Source organism: Natator depressus, chromosome 13 (assembly GCF_965152275.1).
Source record: "Natator depressus isolate rNatDep1 chromosome 13, rNatDep2.hap1, whole genome shotgun sequence".
Taxonomy (NCBI): domain Eukaryota; kingdom Metazoa; phylum Chordata; order Testudines; family Cheloniidae; genus Natator; species Natator depressus.
In genome coordinates, this window is record NC_134246.1 from 1288503 (window position 1) to 1306189 (window position 17687).

A 17687-nucleotide genomic window follows, 5' to 3' on the forward strand; every position below is an offset into this window, starting at 1 on the left:
GGGGCAGCTTTTTATCAAGGGGGATAAAGCTGCTGATGGAAGCGGGGATGCAGCAGGAGCTAGACCCATCATCCACCAGTCGCTGGAGTGAAACCAGCCTCTGCGAGGTGCTGGTCCGGTACTGTGGCAATGGGAGAGGTGTGAAACTTCGGGTCGATAGCAAGGATGTTAGCCCATGTGCTGAACGGGAGGGTCTGTCTGGATCACCCCAAGCACGGCACAGGCACGGGCTTCCCTTGCAATACAAATCTCAGCCAAGGCAAGTGGCTTTTTGATGAGGCTGAGGTGACAGGCTCCCATCCGCCTCCCTGCCCAGGGCGGGCTGTCTTCACATGTCAGCCAGCAAACATGCTTCTCCCTAGCGCCACGGCCAGCCCAGAGCACTGGGGCCATTAAACCGAGAAGACAATAACCGTAACACCCAATGGGCAGGGCGGGCCCCCAATAAAGCAGCCACGTGTGCATCGTCTGTGACGCAGCCGGATGAGCATTCCTCGCCCACCCCTGCACGGCTGTCGCCCAGCGAGCAGGGTGGGGCGAAGGGCTGGGAGAGGCTGCTGCAGGCTGGCCTTGTGCTGGGTGTTGCCCGGGCGGGCGCAGGAGGCTGCAGGGCTGTCCATGGAAACGGCTGTGAATCCGGAACGCAGGAGTGATGCTCCTCTCCTGTCTCTAGCCTGGCTCAGCCACACCGTCAGCGAGCAGGGTCTGCGAGAGGTCGTCACCTGCTGCAAAGCCAGGCGCCCCGGCAGATTCCCTCTGGGTCCCCATGCAGCAGTCATGCGGGGGAAGCTCCCTGGAAGGCCCAAGTGGCTGTAGGAAAAGCAGCACCAGAGTCTTCCAGCCAGTAATTGGGAGCATCAGAGATGGGGGCACCTCCCGCTGGCAGCGAGGGCTCAGCCCGCGGGGAGCTGGGCCACAGAGGGCAATGCTGCAGCCTTCCAGGATCTGCATGCTCGCTCCAGAGGAGGGCTGGCAGGACCCGCATCTTGGGCGGAAGGAGGGGCCATCAGGTAGCTCAGCTGGGCAGGGCCCAAGCACCTCGAGGCAGAGGGATTTTGCTGGATGGAGCTGATGTGGGGACTGGGCGCTGCTGAGCGGGAAGCACCAGCCTGAAAGCTGAGCTCTGGGGCCCACATGCTAAAGGCAGGGAGCCTGCATGTGCCCCAAGGGAGCCCTGCTCAGCAGAGCGGAGAATGCTCAAGCCCGCGTGTGGCAAAGCCCAGAGCCCGGTGGGAATGTGGGGAGCAGGAGGGATAGGAGATGGGACAAGGACGTCCTCCCAGCACTGTGCAGAGAACTGGGTCATTGCACTCAGGTGGCAGCTGCTGGGGGCACTGCACTGGTTGGATGACAGAGGGTGTCTCTGTATTGCATGGGGGGGGCTGGTGCGGTCCCAACGGGCTGCATGTTTGTTGGTGCCCCAGCGGGCAGCTCAGAGCTGCTCCTTACCCTGCTGGGCTGGAATGAGGAGCAGGGTTTGCAGAGTGAAGAGGGGCCCCTCTGCATTTTGACAGGGAGGTTCTGGAGGGAAAGGCGACATGATGCTGCTCTCCCTGAGCGGCACCTCCTTGTGTCTGAGAGCGTTTCCCGGAGTGATGCGCCAGGCCGTGCCCACACTCGTCCCAGCACGGGCCCGGCCTCCTCGCCAAGTGCCTGCAGCTCAGGTCCATCCTGCTCCTCTCTGCCAAGTGGCAGCCACATGAAAGTCTCCCTCAGCCTGTGCGAACTCCCCATGCACATGTGGCAGGGGCGTGCTAGTGAACCGGGGCCAAGCCACTGCCCGGGGCCTCTGCTGCTGGATGCAACTGTCTCCAATCTGCAGCATTGCCAAGGGCTCTTGCGCCTCTGCGTTTTGTTACCAATGGTACAAAACTACTCAAGGTAGCTAAGTCCCAGGCAGACTGCGAAGAGCTACAAAGGGATCTCGCAAAACTGGATGACTGGGCAACAGAATGGCAGATGAAATTCAGTGTTGATAAATGCAAAGTAATGCACATTGGAAAACATCATCCCAACTATACATATCAAATGATGGGGTCTAAATTAGCTGTTACCACTCGAGAACGAGATCTTGGTGTCATTGTGGAGAGTTCTCTGAAAACATCCACTCAGTGTGCAGCGGCCGTCAAAAAACTGAACAGAATGCTGGGAATCATTAAGAAAAGGGATAGATAATAAGACAGAAAATATCATGTTGCCTCTCTATAAATCCATGGTACGCCCACGTCTTGAATACTGTGTGCTGATGTGGTCGCCCCATCTCAAAAAAGAGATATTGGAATTGGAAAAGGTTCAGAAAAGGGCAACAAAATTGAGTAAGGTTATGGAACGGCTTCTGAATGAGGAGAGCTTAATAAGACTGGGACTTTTCAGCTTGGTAAAGAGATGACTCAGGGAGGATATGATAGAGGTCTATAAAATCATGACTGGTGCGGAGAAAGTAAATAAGGAAGTGTTATTTACTCCTTCTCATAACACAAGAACTAGGGGCCACCAAATGAAATTAACAGGCAGCAGGTGTAAAACAAACCAAAGGAAGTATTTTTTCACACAACGCAGTCATCTTGTGGAACTCCTTGCCAGAGGACGTTGTGAAGGCCAAGGCCATGACAGGGTTCAATAAAGAACTAGATAAGTTCATGGAGGATAGGTCCATCAATGGCTATTAGCCAGGACGGGCAGGGATGGTGTCCCTACCTCTGTTTGCCAGAAGCTGGGAATGGGCCACAGGGGATGGATCACTTGATGATTCCCTGTTCTATTCATTCCCTCTGGGGCACCTGGCACTGGCCGCAGTCGGCAGACAGGACACTGGGCTAGATGGGCCTTTGGTCTGACCCAGTCTGGCCGTTCTGATGTTCGTATGGGTGAGTCGTCTCTGGCAGGGCTGGCTCGGCAGCACCCAGAGAGGAGGTGGCTGTGCTGGGGGTGAGGGCATCCCAATGCCCCTTGCAGCATGAAGGGTGGATGCTGGCCCTGAGGGGCAGGGCTGGCCACAGGCTCAGGAGCAGCTCTGTGCTGTGCCAAGGCAGTGACTCGTCGTGTTCCAGGCACAGTACAGCCTGTGAGGAGAGTCGCTCTGCACCGAGCCCAGCCGTCCCCGCACTGAGATAGCAATGGCTGACTGAGCACAGGCCTCATTAGTAATTAGCTCTTCTCATGTTCAAAGCTCCTTTTGAGCACTAACGAGGAGATGTGGAGCCATTGCACCGGGGTGGCACCTGCCATGGCCAATGCACTGGGCAAACAGTCACCTTGGCATGGAACATTCTCTTGGGGAAACTGAGACTCTCAGAGGGGAAGGGTCTTGCCCAAGGCCCTCGAGTGAGTCAGAGCAGAGCAGAGCAGGGAGTAGAACCCAGGCACTCCAGGACGCCCGGCCCCCTGCTCTATGGGCAAGACAAGGCTGTTAAATTGGCTCGCCCGTCCCACTCCCCTCCAAGCCAGCTGAGTGGTAATGAGATGCAAACATCTTTATAATCCTTCCCTGCACCTAAGCTGTTTGGTGTGAGCCACAAGTGGCTCAGGGACCGATGGAGGAGCTCGACCCCTGCACCAGACTCAGCACATGGGCTGGGTGGCTCTGGAGGGGCCACTCAGGTCTTGCTGGGCCCTGAGGCTGTCGGTCAGGTGAGGGGACGTCTCCTGCAGGCTGACAGGGCTTCTGGAGCCTGGGGGATTTGACCCCACAGCTGGACTTGCTCATTCCCTCTGGCATTGCCAGGACACTGGGACCTGCTGCGTCTGGGCTGGTTCTTCAGACCAAGCACCAAACCCTATTTAGCAGCCCCATGTGCCGAATGAGAGGGAAGATGCTTCTCTGCCAGGCGGCGGGCTCCTGGCAGCCCCTGGCCTGGCGTTGGGATGGCTGTGGCAATGTCTGTGGCTGCTAAGCATTTGTGGAAGCCCCGTATTGCCTCTCGGGTGGGGCTGTGTTCAGAGGCAGAGAGCAGGCAGGAGGCTGCTGGCCGGGGTGTCTCTGGCTGGGGGAGGACTGGCCTATGCAGGACACCAGCGAATGAGCCTGGACCCATCCCTGAAGGGAATCCTCTGGGCAAGCGTCCTGAGGCTGATACCCCAGCACCATGCGCTCGCCCGTCCAGTGCTGCAGGCCAGGTTTGCCCTCCATGCTCCCTCCCATTACAGGTTTGCCGTTGGCATTATTTTCCCCGGATGCATTAGCTGCATTTGTCCAGGTCCTACCCATGTTTCCTGCTTCTCTCCTGCCCTCCTCTCTGGGGCTTGCAGCTCCCCACGTTTAGCGTCAGCTGGCAGTTCACTTGCGTGCTACCCCGTCAGTATCCCAGCCAGCCTGGACTGCCGTTCCGGGGCCCAGGTAGGAGGCACTGTTGCACGCTGCCCGGTGGCGGGGATGCGGGGGGGAGACAGAGCGACTGAAGTCCCTTCATGCCCGGCTGGAGGAGTGAGCACGTTGGCGCGGAATGGCTTGGTCTTTAGAACATAGTGCATGGTTCGCTTAACTGCCAGCTGCTTGCAGGGGTTTCTCTTTGTATGGGCACCCAGATACCCTGGTGCTGGGTGCCTGTAAGGGGGTATATAACTCTGTCCTGGTCTGGAAGGGGTTAACTGGAAGCCAGGGGCTCAGGTGCTCCTCTGTGGGTGTACGGGTGGGGAGGTTAGGCCTGGGTGCAGCATCTAAAATCGGAGGAAGCCCACAGGTGGGAGGAGGAAGGGGCATGGAGCAGAGTGAGCTGGAGCCTGCCTGAGCCCTAGGGTGAGGGGTGGAGTGTGCCAGCCCCTGGGCTGTGGGGCCAACTGAAGCTAGACAGCCAGGCGGTCTGCAACTGCGGCGGCCCCCACTATCAGGTGGTGACCGGCCAAAGGTTTGGTTGTTTTGTCATTTCTGCTGAACTTGGGTAAATGACGCTGTGGCCCTGGATGGGACTGACCCCTGTGGAGTGGCCTGGCCAGAGGGCCAGGGACTCCGACGCTGGGCAGGCCAAAGGGCCGTGGGGGAAACTGAGACAGAGTTGCTGCATTGCTACGTCTGCCACAAGGGGGCGTGCTGGAGCTGCACCTTTGCTGCTGTGCCCCAGAACGAGCAGGAGGGTGAGAGAGAGGCATGTTGTTCTGCAAGGGACTGGGGTTGGATTGAGCCCTGGGTTAGCTCTGGGGGCCCTGGGGCTGGTCTCAGATCGGGGGCAGCCCTGGAGCACGTTTCTCTCTGAGTGAATTTTCTCCCTTTGAGAGCTGCGGCTCCAAACAGGAACATCAGCGCAGGCCTGGCCTGGCCCAGCCGGGGGGGTCTGGTGACGGGGGTCCTGGGAGCTGCGAGAGGTGCGCGGGGCACCAGCCCAGGCTGCAAGCTGGGGGGGATAAAGCAGAGGTGGGTTAATGAATCACACGTTTATTAAGAGAGAAAAGGTTCTTTGCAAAACACAGTGGCCTGAGCTGGCCAGAGAGGAACACACCCCAAGGCTGCAGGAACAGCCCCTGGCTCCCTGGCCAGGGGCCCCAAATTCAGGACACAAAGCAGTCCCTCAGCAGGGCCCCCCCGAAACAGTTAATGGAGGGCAGGGGGTGCTTGGGAGAGTAAGCTACCAGACGGGAAGAGCGACTGGGCCAAGGAGCATCTTCCCCAGCCGTTGTAGCAGGTGGATCCCAGGGCACCAGCACTCACAGGCCTGGGGAGGGAACACAAGCCCTGGAGAGAAGGAGGGGACATGAGTTAGAGACTTGAATGAGCATGAGTTCTATATAATGGCCCCGGCCCCCACGCTGTGTTCTGCTCCGTTCCGCGCCCACTACTGCAGTATCCGACCATCCCGCAGGACTGAGCTACGAGACGTGACAAAGTGTGTGTTCAGTGGCGTTCCTCTGGGGATTCACTGCCTGGGCTCCCCAGAAACCCAAGCCACCGGCTTTCTCCCCAGATTATAAACAAGACAACTGTTTTCCTTCTAAATCACATCTAACAGGCTAAGCTGTATTGTCCCAGATACTGCACACGTCTCTGCCCTGTGAATCAAACTCTCTCTCTGTACAGTTCAGAGTAGCAGCCATGTTAGTCTATATCCATAAAAAGAAAAGAAGGACTTGTGGCACCTTAGAGACTAACCAATTTGTTTGAGCATAAGCTTTCGTGAGCTGCAGCTGCATCCAGTGAAGTGAGCTGTAGCTCACGAAAGCTTGTGCTCAAATAAATTTGTTAGTCTCCAAGGTGTCACAAGTCCTCCTTTTCTTTCTCTGTAGATTGTCTCTTGTTCTATTGTAAGCCCGAAATTGTGAAAGGCAAGTCTGCACTCAAACAACGTCTGGAGTGTATCCACCACATTTACAAGGTGTTAATGGATTTTGCTTGTTTTCATGGTAGAGGACAGCTGCACTCTCGAAGGCAGAGGCACTGGATAGCTCAGGAAGGAACCTGACCAATCAAATCACCAAACCAGGGTACAACTTTGAATTATTAAAAGAAATTGCTTAAAAGGGGGGAAATTTCAATGAATAACATGGGCTAATTCTGAACTACAGCCCTTGAAATGAACCAAACCTCAAAAGCCTCTGCTGAGAAAGATATATGACGAGACAACTGGCTCTGTGGATGAGGGGAAAGCAGTGGACGTGTTATTCCTTGACTTTAGCAAAGCTTTTGACACGGTCTCCCACAGTATTTTTGCCAGCAAGTTAAAGAAGTATGGGCTGGATGAATGGACTATAAGGTGGATAGAAAGTTGGCTAGATTGTCGGGCTCAACGGGTAGTGATCAATGGCTCCATGTCTAGTTGGCAGCCGGTATCAAGCGGAGTGCCCCAAGGGTCGGTCCTGGGGCCGGTTTTGTTCAATATCTTCATAAATGATCTGGAGGATGGTGTGGATTGCACCCTCAGCTAGTTTGCAGATGACACTAAACTGGGAGGAGAGGTAGATACGCTGGAGGGTAGGGATAGGATACAGAGGGACCTAGACAAATTAGAGGATTGGGCCAAAAGAAATCTGATGAGATTCAACAAGGACAAATGCAGAGCCCTGCACTTAGGATGGAAGAATCCCATGCACCGCTACAGACTAGGGACCGAATGGCTCGGCAGCAGTTCTGCAGAAAAGGACCTAGGGGTTACAGTGGATGAGAAGCTGGATATGAGTCAACAGTGTGCCCTTGTTGCCAAGAAGGCCAATGGCATTTTGGGATGTATAAGTAGGGGCACTGCCAGCAGATCGAGGGACGTGATCGTTCCCCTCTATTCGACACTGGTGAGGCCTCATCTGGAGTACTGTGTCCAGTTTTGGGCCCCAACCTACAAGAAGGATGTGGAAAAATTGGAGAGAGTCCAGCGGAGGGCAACAAAAATGATTAGGGGACTGGAGCACATGACTTATGAGGAGAGGCTGAGGGAACTGGGATTGTTTAGTCTGCGGAAGAGAAGAATGAGGGGGGATTTGATAGTTGCTTTCAACTACCTGAAAAGGGGTTCCAGAGAGGATGGATCTAGACTGTTCTCACTGGTAGCAGATGACAGAACGAGGAGTAATGGTCTCAAGTTGCAGTGGGGGAGGTTTAGGTTGGATATTAGGAAAAACTTTTTCACTAGGAGGGTGGTGAAGCACTGGAATGGATTATCTAGGGAGATGGTGGAATCTCCTTCCTTAGAGGTTTTTAAGGTCAGGCTTGACAAAGCCCTGGCTGGGACGATTTAGTTGGGGATTGGTCCTGCTTTGAGCAGGGGGTTGGACTAGAACCTCCTGAGGTCCCTTCCAACCCTGATATTCTATGAAAGGGACTGAATAAATCTGTTCTACACCAGAGCCATCTAGTGGGTACAGAGGGAAGCAGCAGAGAACTGGAGAGCTGAAATCTGATCACCCAGATGGCAAGTGGGCACTAGCCATCAGGGCGGGCCTGGCTTCCCCTCCCCCAACAAGCCCTGGAGTCAGGGTATGTTAAGCTGAGGTCGCCACTGGGCTCGGGAAGTAGCTGCAGAAGCCCGAGTGGGACCAACAGCTGCCTGGAGCAGCTGTGTGGGAAGGACTCTTCTCCCAGCCCCTGGTTAAGAGAATAAGAAGTGAGATTTAGATTGTTTCCCCTATAGTCTGTAACATCAGAACTGCAGGTTTCTTGCTAAAGCCTGGGCTGCACTCAAAAGTCAAATTGACCCAGCTCCGTCATGCCGGGTGTGAAAAACCCACACCCCTGAGCAACGTAAAGTGACCTAACCGCGGTGCAGACGGCGCCAGGTCACTGGGAGAATTCCTCCCTCGACCTAGCCACGGCCTCGCGGGGCGGTGGATTCCCTGCCCCGTGGGAGACCCCTGCCCTCGGTGTGGGTAGCGTCTGCGCTGAAACGCTGCAGCGGCTCACATGCAGACGAGCCCGAAGTCTATGCTCCCTAGTGAGACTGCAGGTAACTCGTGATAGATGTTAACTAATGCTGTATGCACGGCGCTCCAAGCAAACTGGCCTAAGAGATTTGAACCATAGCTTTAAGCAATTGCTTTTGATATTCTAAACTCACCCCTTTTGGACCCATTCATTCCAATAGCAGGGACCACACTCTTCAAAGTGCCTTAAAGAGAAGTGCCTCCTTAGTCCTTGGAGAAACACTGGCCGGGTGATGAGTGTGTTAGATCCCTACCGAACACAGGCAGTCATGTGTCAGTGCAATAAGAAATCTCAGTGATTTGCATTGTTCTTTGGTGCACTTGCTGAGCCTCAAGCCTACGCTCTGACAATTGCTTGCATGACTGTATTTGTGTTCAGCACAGGCCCAGAACTTTGTGCCCGCACGTGACTGGTGAGCTGTCGATGGCGAACTGCTGCCAGTCTGTTGGACGGTTAAGAATAACTCAGTGCCTTGGTGTGAGAAATCCTGCCCAAGTTAAACGGTGAATTTAAATTAGTAAGGTAACGTTCCCTGGACTCCCTAAAAAGGGGTTCTCCTACTAGATCCTGTGCGAATATCCCCCATCGCACGGACCCTATTGGCAAGCCTAGCTTGTTAGATTTCAGCTTTAAAAAATCTAACCCGCCCCTTGGAAAACTCCTAAGGTGCCCCCCGTTCAAGCTTGTCAGGTGCTGAGTGACGGGCTCACTGTGCCTGGGCCCTGCTTCTCATCTCTGCTCTGCACTGCTGCTCGTCAGAGATGCTCTGAATTCCAGGTTCACCACGAGAGAGCGCGAGCAGCTGCCGGCCTGGGGAACCCAGAGCTGGTGCAAGTGGAGCCCAGCTGGTCTCACTAGGAACGCCCCGGTCAATGCTACAGCCTGTAACTGCCCACAGATGGGCCCAGCCAGGAGAGAGGAATCCACTTCTGGCTTCAGCCAAGACACCGAGCCCTGGGCAAATTGGCAGGTCCTGGTTTCTCAATGAGTGATCCCGACTCCTTCCTTTGTCCATTAGCCCTGGAGGTGGACTTGGGGGGTCCTGTGATTGGAACATCCCCAGTGTCCGAGCCTGGGGCAGGGCTCCGAGCAAAGCGATTCCCCTCATCGTACCTCACATTACTGTCGTGCAGACGTGGCCACATCCGTTGCTGCAGCACTTCTGTCTCCTGCGGCACTCCACGTCAGAACTGCACAATTCCACACAAATGCCGAAGCCAGTTGGCCTTGGACAAACGCCGGGTCTCCCTGCAGCACAGAACAATCTCCTGGCAGTCACACCCCTTGGAGACACCAGCTCAACCCTACCCGCTCCACGTGAGGATGCAGGGTGGGTGTGAGCCAGGGTGTGAGTGGAAGGGAAGTGACTCGGGCTAGGGATGAAGAGATACCCTGCCGCCTGCCCCTGGCCTCCTGAGCTGGGAGCTCACCATAGGGGAGAGGAAAGAAACCACCCCATCCAGTCTGAGTAGAGACTCTGAGCCCGGTGGCTGGGGGCAGCGGGATCATCCAGGGCTGGTTAATGGGGCTGAGGTCCTGCCCCTTCCCTGAGTGACCCTGACCTCTCCTCCCTGCTCATCCCCCCAAGGTGCCGAGAGCGTCCGAGTCCAGGGCAGAGTCTGACGTGAACCTGGGTCTGACCTCACCTCGCAGTCGGGTTATTGGTGTCATGCAGATGTGGCCACACCCATTACTGCAGCACTTTTGTCCTGGAGGACAGGAATTGTCCCCCCGGCATCTCTCCACACAGATCCCTGGGCCTCGGATGTTGGGGCAGGCTCCAGGTCGCACTGCAACGCAGAATAGGCACACGGCAGTCAAGCAGGATCGTCCTAAAGCTGCCCTGACTCTGTCCCCGCCTCGCTGCACAGCTGCTGCCTAGGACAGGCCCCTGCCCGCTGGCTTCCTGCTCCGCACTTAGAGACCTGGTACCCAGAGCTTCCGCCCGCTATGCGGACTCCGCTCCCCGCTCGTCTCTTCACCCTGGTCGAGGGCCCCAGCCTGCTGCTGAGCCTGGAGCGGGTGGGGAGACCTGCTTGCCAGACACCCGCATGCTGCATGCAGCCAGCAGGACTCACCTGGCCCCACCGAGGAGGTGGGGTGCCTGCTGGCTTCTGGGAGAGGAGAGTCACAGAGCCCAATGGCAACAGAGCCCTGCCCTGAGCCCTTCTTCTCCCAGCTGCACTAGCAGGGCCAAGGCCAGGAGTACCAGCTGCTTACCCAGGGCAGGCTCCCGTCATACCTACGAACAGAGCAGGACAGGAGGGGATGCTGCCACCATGGCCTGGGCTGAGCTGGCAGGCGGCTCCTCTCTGCTGACCTGAGCTGCTCTCTCTACTCACCTTGAGCAGCCGTAGGTGGCAGCTGGGCCCAGAGGGCCAGGAGCCCCAGGAGGAGGACGATGGCCCCTGACTTCATGGTGCTGCCGGGAGCTGGGTCTGAGTGCCCAGGGCTGAGCCGGGCTGGGATTTAAACCCTGGCGCAGGGTGGGGCTGGGTGGGAGAGGGAGGGGCTGGCTCACAGTTGAGCAACAGGGACCTAACTTCCTCCTGACTCCATTTCACAGGAGAACTTGCGCTGTAGCCCTGAGGGCCTGTCCTGTCCCTTTGGGCAGGGTCGGGCTGTTGAGAAATCCCCTTGGAAGGCGGAGAGCCCAAAGCTGTATGCGGGGAGCTGTTGCCTGTGCCGTGTGGGATGGGGCTCCACCAGAGAGGGTGGCAGGAGCAGCTCAGGGGGGTCCCACCATGTTCTGCTCACCCCCCAAGCAAGGGTAACTGTCCCTGTGGGGTGGGCTGGTGCCTGGGTGGGCAGCTCACAGATCCACAGGCTATGTCCACCCTTGGAGCTCAGGGGGAATTGCCAGCTCCGGCAGACATGCTCTCATCCAGCTAGTGAGCTAAGAACGGGAATGTCGCCGGGGCAGCGGGGCCATGGTGGGTGGCGGCATGAGGCGAACTGCCTGGAGGACATACCCCTGGGGTTCAGGCGCGTCCATACTCGGGATGCCTAACCCATGCCCTGCTTGCCGCTGCCAGTGCTACTCCGGCTGCACTCCCTGTTGAGTGCACGAGCTGGATGAGAGCTAGTGTGGGAATCACGCCCCCGGCGCCAAGTGTGGACAGAGCCACAGTGTCAGGCCAGAGGGGCCATTAGCTCATCAAGTCCGACCTCCTGCAGGGCACAGGCCAGACCATTTCCCTCCCCAGGCTGTGAGCCCAGGGATTGTGTTTGGCTAAAGGGCTGGCGCCGAATGCCATGCGTGGCAGTGGTGGGCGGGCTGGGGGGAGTGACTGGGGGGCAGTGGCCATGGGGTAGCTGGGAATCAGGATTCTCTCTCTCTTTGTTCCTGCCACTGGGATGTCGTTAGGACGGAAGCCCTGAGATAGCGTCCCTGCCCCCATCCTGCTGTCATTAGCAATCAGAGAACAGTCCTGCCCTGGCAGATCCAGCCACAACGCCCGACGCCCGACAGGGCTCTTCAGCGGGGGTCCCACAGGCCAGCTGCACTCTGCAGGGGAGAGTCTCTAGCTGCTGCTAAATGTCAGGCCCCTTTGGTCGATGTTTTGACCCTGCTCCGAGCTGCGGCCCAGGGTGAGCTGAGCCCCTGGCCGGCTGGGGAGGAGTGTGAGGCCCAGTGAGGAACAGCTCCTGGTGAAACGGCCCGAGTGACTGGTGGAGAAAATGGCCCAGGAGCGGGGAGCAGAGCGTGCGTCAGGAGAGGAGGGTCTGGCACGTTCCACACGTGTCTGTTCTCAGGAGCACGAGGACTCCAGCCCAGACTCCTGGGAACTCAGACCAGAGCCCCCCTACCCCCAAGTGTCCCAGCAGGAACATCCTGACTGATCCTCCACCGGATGCTCCTAGGCGGAGTTAGACTCTGTGCGGGGGCGGGGGGGGGTCCCGCCAGGCCAATGGGGCCGCGCATTCTGAGGGAGGCAAATTCTGCGCCTGCCTGAGGCTTGCAGGGCTGGGCCCGCAGTGGGGTCACCGCTGGCCCGTGGGGCTGGGCGCCTGCCCTGGTGTTTGTTTGGGTCTTCCACAGGGACCCGGGGGGGATTTTATCAGGGCCGGGGGTGGCTAATGCACAGGAGCCCCCAGCCTGGGGGGCCTTGGAAGCCATGGCTGGAAATCACTCTGTCTCCAGGGGCTTGGGCAGGACTGGGCCTCCCCACTCCGGCCCGTGGGTTTCCTTTTGACTCCCTGTGTGCTCATGTGCTGAGGCATGGGCGGTGGGCAGGTAGCAGGGGTGTCGTAGGAGAGCTCGGGCTCCTGGTGAGGGCCAGGGCAGGGCTCTCGGGCTCCACCAGCCATTGCCTTGCCTGGGTGGGTGGGTCAGGGAAGCCTCAAGCGCTGTTCAGCTCTGCTGCAGCCCCGGGGCTGTGATGGTGGCTGCGGAGTGTTCGGGGCACTAAGCTCAGCTGTTCAGCCCTGGCGTGAGGGAGGGGGTTGGCCGTCCCATGTCAGCCACACCCTGAAACCTCTCCCGCTGCTCAGCAGCGTCTGTTCTCGAGGGCGTCACACCGAGGGATGCTGGGAGCAGCAGCCCCACCGGGAGGCCAATGCATTCACTTTACCGTACAGTTACACAGGGTGCCCTGCTACACATGTGCCCCATCACCGGCAGGATCTGGGCCTGGGATAGAAGCATGGTGGGGCAGGGAATGTGTCTTTAAAGAAGTGTTTTTACATCCCTAGCGCAGTGGGGCTGGGATTGCTGACTGGCTCGCTCAGGTACTAGTCCAAGATAAAAGACCTATTTTGATTTAACTTGCCCCTGTGGGGTTTTTTACAGGGTGACTCCCACTGCAGCTGCGTTTGCAAACCTGGAAGTGGTGCTGGGGACAGGGTAGCTGCTTCATGCCCTGTCTCCTCTGCTCCATTTCCCCTTGCTCCCCACCCCTTTGTTCAGCCAGGCTGAGGTTTGACGACCACCCTACGCTCCGGGCCACCCTCCAGCTGCTCAGAGCTGCTGGCAAGGCTGGGGCTGGCTGGCGGCTCACTGGCTATGGCCTCCCCTGCCATCGGGCAATGCCCTGACCTGCTGCTTCTCTACAAAGAGCAGCAGCTTTTCCTGCAGGGCCTCAGTACCAACAAGAGGAAGAAGATCCCCAAGCGCTCGGCTTCTAGGAACATGAAGCAGTGGAAGTGGCAGCTGCCATCAAAGTAGCAGCCAGCATCGGGGGCTGCAGCCGGAAGACTGAGGGTAAGGGGAGGTGGGGCGTGACTCAAGCTCTTCGGGGGGCAGCCTAAGCTTTAAATTGCACCCTCCTCCCACTATCGACATCTACGGTTGGGTGGCAATGCCCCACCCATGTCCCCCCATCTCATAAAAAATACATCCAAGTGACGAGAAGGTTTGGTGCTTTGTAAACCCCACTAGACACCTAGCTGCATCTTTGGGTGTGTAAAAGGTTTTGAAACTCTGTCCTTAAGGCACTGGTGTGGGGTCAGACAGGAAGTCCCTGGGGGGAGCAGAACCCAGGTCTCTCAGGGCTAGCTCCCTGTCCAGAAGACCAGCCGCTCTCTCTGCTGTATGGTGCAAAAAGAGAGGACTCTGATAGCTGGGAGCAAAACCAAGCTGGCCAGTTCTCGGAGACTCCAGCACACGGTCCCAGGCAGCTAGGAAGGAGGTCATGGCTGACAGCATGAAAAGCAGCACAGAGATCCGGAAAGCTGGAGAATGAGAGTCAGATGAGAGGAGATGACTTAACTCCCCAGGGGTGGCAGGTTCGGCCCGAGGCTGGGCTGTACAGCAATGGCTACTGGGCAATTTTACATTTTAACTGAAAACCATTTTGTTCAGTCATTTTTTGTCCTGAGTTTGAGAAAAGGAAGGAATGAGAAAGTGTCATAAGTATCCGATGTGTTTATGCCTCAATTTCTTCGGGTTTCAGTTGTACCCAGGCCAATTCCAGAACAAAGAACAGAAACTGCATCCAGAGTCCATAAAGCCGACAATTATTGTCATGATTTGTATTATTCACTGAGCACCATCTGTGCGCTCAGCACTGTTCAGAATATGCCAAAAAATCCAGTCCCTGAGCCAATGCATATACGATGTGCAACTCTCGATAAGATGGCTCAGATATTTAAGGGTGAAGTGTATAGTTATTGAGCACTTGTTAACATCTGTGAGTGGAGGCATTGATGGCAACAAAAGTTTTCCTGGATGAAGCACTAGAAGATTTAACCCTCCAACTTTCTTTCAAGAAGAAGAGCTGCCCAGAGCTCCTGTGCCTGTATATTTTCCTTTCCTGCCTGCAGTGGCCCTGATAGACCTCAGAAGATTCAATTCTTTCTCAACTTTAAAAAGCAGAATTTTCTTGGTGTTTGGTTTTAAATATTCTCCTGTGAGAACTGCAACTCAGTCACTGTAGTGTTGTGTTTAAGAGCCTTCGGTGAGAGACATCCCTTAAGGGAGGATCTAATAATGGAGATTCTCTATGTCCTAGTAAGGAGGAGAGGATGGAAGATGATAAAATACAAGTAGGATCTGATGAGAAACAGTCAAATGAAAAAAAGTCGCATTCAATTACATTATGTAATGGTAGACAGCTAAAAAGTGACAAGTTTTTAAAGGGCTTATATACAAATGTTAGAAGTCTAAACAATAAGATGGGTGAACTAGAGTGCCTCGTATTAAATGAGGCTATTGATATAATTGGCATCACAGAAACTTGGTGGAATGAGGATAATCAATGGGACACAGTAATACCAGGGTACAAAATATATCAGAAGGGCAGAACAGGTCGTGCTGGTGCGGGAGTGGCACTATATGTGAAAGAGAGCATAGAATCAAATGAAATAAAAATCTTAAATGAACCAAACTGTACCACAGAATCTCTATGGATAGTAACTCCATGCCCTAAGAAGAAGAATATAGTGGTAGGGATATATTACCGACCACCTGACCAGGATGGTGATAGTGATTGTGAAATGCTCAGGGAGATTAGAGAGGCTATTAAAATAAAAAACTCAATAATAATAATGGGGGATTTCAACTATCCCCATATTGACTGGGTACATGTCACCTCAGGACAGGATAAACTGTTCGCCCTCTGTAACACTGATAGAGATTTTAGTTGGGGGCTGAACCTCTCCAACGCATCATCAAGGATCTACAACCTATCCTGACGGACGACCCATCACTCTCACAGATCTTGGGAGACAGGCCAGTCCTTGCTTACAGACAGCCCCCCAACCTGAAGCAAATACTCACCAGCAACCACACACCACACAACAGAACCACTAACCCAGGAACCTATCCTTGCAACAAAGCCCGTTGCCAACTGTGTCCACATATCTATTCAGGGGACACCATTACAGGGCCTAATCACATCAGCCACACTATCAGAGGCTCGTTCACCTGCACATCTACCAATGTGATAGATGCCATCATGTGTCAGCAATGCCCCTCTGCCATGTACATTGGCCAAACCGGACAGTCTCTACGTAAAAGAATACATGGACACAAATCAGACGTCAAGAATTATAACATTCATAAACCAGTCGGAGAACACTTCGATCTCTCTGGTCACTCGATTACAGACCTAAAAGTCGCAATATTACAACAAAAAGACTTCAAAAACAGACTCCAACGAGAGACTGCTGAATTGGAATTAATTTGCAAACTGGATACAATTAACTTAGGCTTGAATAGAGACTGGGAGTGGATGAGTCATTACACAAAGTAAAACTATTTCCCCATGTTTATTCCTCCCCCTCACTGTTCCTCAGACGTTCTTGTCAACTGCTGGAAATGGCCCACGTTGATTATCACTACAAAAGGTTTTCCCACCCCTCCTGCTGGTAATAGCTCACCTGATCACTCTGGTTACAGTGTGTATGGTAACACCCATTGTTTCATGTTCTCTGTGTATATAAATCTCCCCAACTGTATTTTCCACTGAAGGCATCCGATGAAGTGAGCTGTAGCTCACGAAAGCTTATGCTCAAATAAATTGGTTAGTCTCTAAGGTGCCACAAGTACGCCTTCTCTTTTTGTAAATGTGAAATTGCAGAAGTACTAACTGTCATCTATAACCTATCATTTTAATCAGCTTCTGTACCAAACAACTGGAGGACAGCTAATGTGACGACAAATTTTAAAAAGGGCTCCAGAGGTGACCCCGGCAATTACTGTAAACCTGACTTCAGTACCGGGCAAACTGGTTGAAACTATAGTAAAGAACAAAATTGTCAGACACATAGATGAACATAATTTGTTGGGGAAGAGTCAACATGGTTTTTGTAAAGGGAAATCCTGCCTCACCAATCTACTGGAATTCTTTGAGGGGGTTGTAACGAGGCTGGTTCTGGCGGGACCCCACGGACAGTGCCAATTCAGGACAAATTGCATCAAGCAGGGCAGTTACCACCCAAGGCTGGGGTTTTTCCACCTCTAAGGCAAACCAAACTAGCCAGATAGAGAGGACTTTGGTTTTACCCCACTGGCTAACCACAAGTCACACAAGCAATTCCCTTAGACACTCCAGTTTTCCAGTATCTCCACCAGTACCACTCGTTCTGGGGACAAATGGTTATGAAAACCAATACCCCAGTAAAAGAAAAAAGGGTTCTCTCAATCCCAAAGGACCCAGACCCACAGCCAGATCAATATACAAATCAGATCTTACCCACAAATCACACTGTTGCCAATCCCTTAGAATCTAAAATCTAAAGGTTCATTCATAAAAGGAAAAAGATAGAGATGGGAGCTAGAATGTGTTAAATGGAATCAATGACATACAGCGATGGCAAAGTTCTTGGTTCAGGCTTGCAGCAGTGATGGAATAAACGGCAGGTTCAAATCAAGTCTCTGGAGAACATCCCCAGCTGGGGTGGGTCATTCAGTCCTTGGTTCAAAGCTTCAGTGTAGCCAAAGTTTCAGAGTAGCAGCCGTGTTAGTCTGTATCCACAAAAAGAAAAGGAGGGCTTGTGTTAGCTTCTAGGATGCCACAATTACTCCTTTTCTTTTTTCAGGGTAGCGAAGTCCCTCCAGAGGTAGGAAGCAGGATTGAAGACCAGATGGAGGAGCTGCCGCAGCTTTGTATAGTCTCTTGCCATGTGGTCTGTCTTTCTTTGTCCCAAGGACAAGCTGCCCAGCACATGGCCTGGAAACACCTCAGAGTTCTGTCCATAGGCAGGTCCCTGCACACCTGACTGAGTCCCAAGGCGTGTCTGCCTTCTCTCAGTGGGTCAATTGTATAGAGGATGGTCCTTAATGGGCCATCCAGCAAGCTAGGCAGAGCTGACACCAACTTGTCTGGGGTGTCCCCCAGAAGCACAGCACATGTTTGAACTACAGACGGTATAGAGCCAATACTTATACCTTTAAATACAAAAAAGA

The 17687-nt window shown here is 54.5% G+C and overlaps 1 protein-coding gene across 1 annotated transcript; it reads right to left on the reverse strand.

Annotated features, from left to right (window-relative positions):
• Window positions 1-5369: 5369 nt before the first annotated feature.
• On the reverse strand, window positions 5370-10776 carry LOC141997356 (WAP four-disulfide core domain protein 18-like). Its single transcript, XM_074969681.1, has 4 exons — window positions 10681-10776; window positions 9985-10128; window positions 9452-9586; window positions 5370-5665 (listed from the first exon to the last, which is right to left on the reverse strand). The coding sequence occupies exons 1-3, from the start codon at window positions 10754-10756 to the stop codon at window positions 9453-9455; spliced, it is 354 nt and encodes a 117-aa protein (XP_074825782.1). The 5' UTR covers window positions 10757-10776; the 3' UTR covers window positions 5370-5665; window position 9452.
• Between the last annotated feature and the right edge of the window lie 6911 nt (window positions 10777-17687).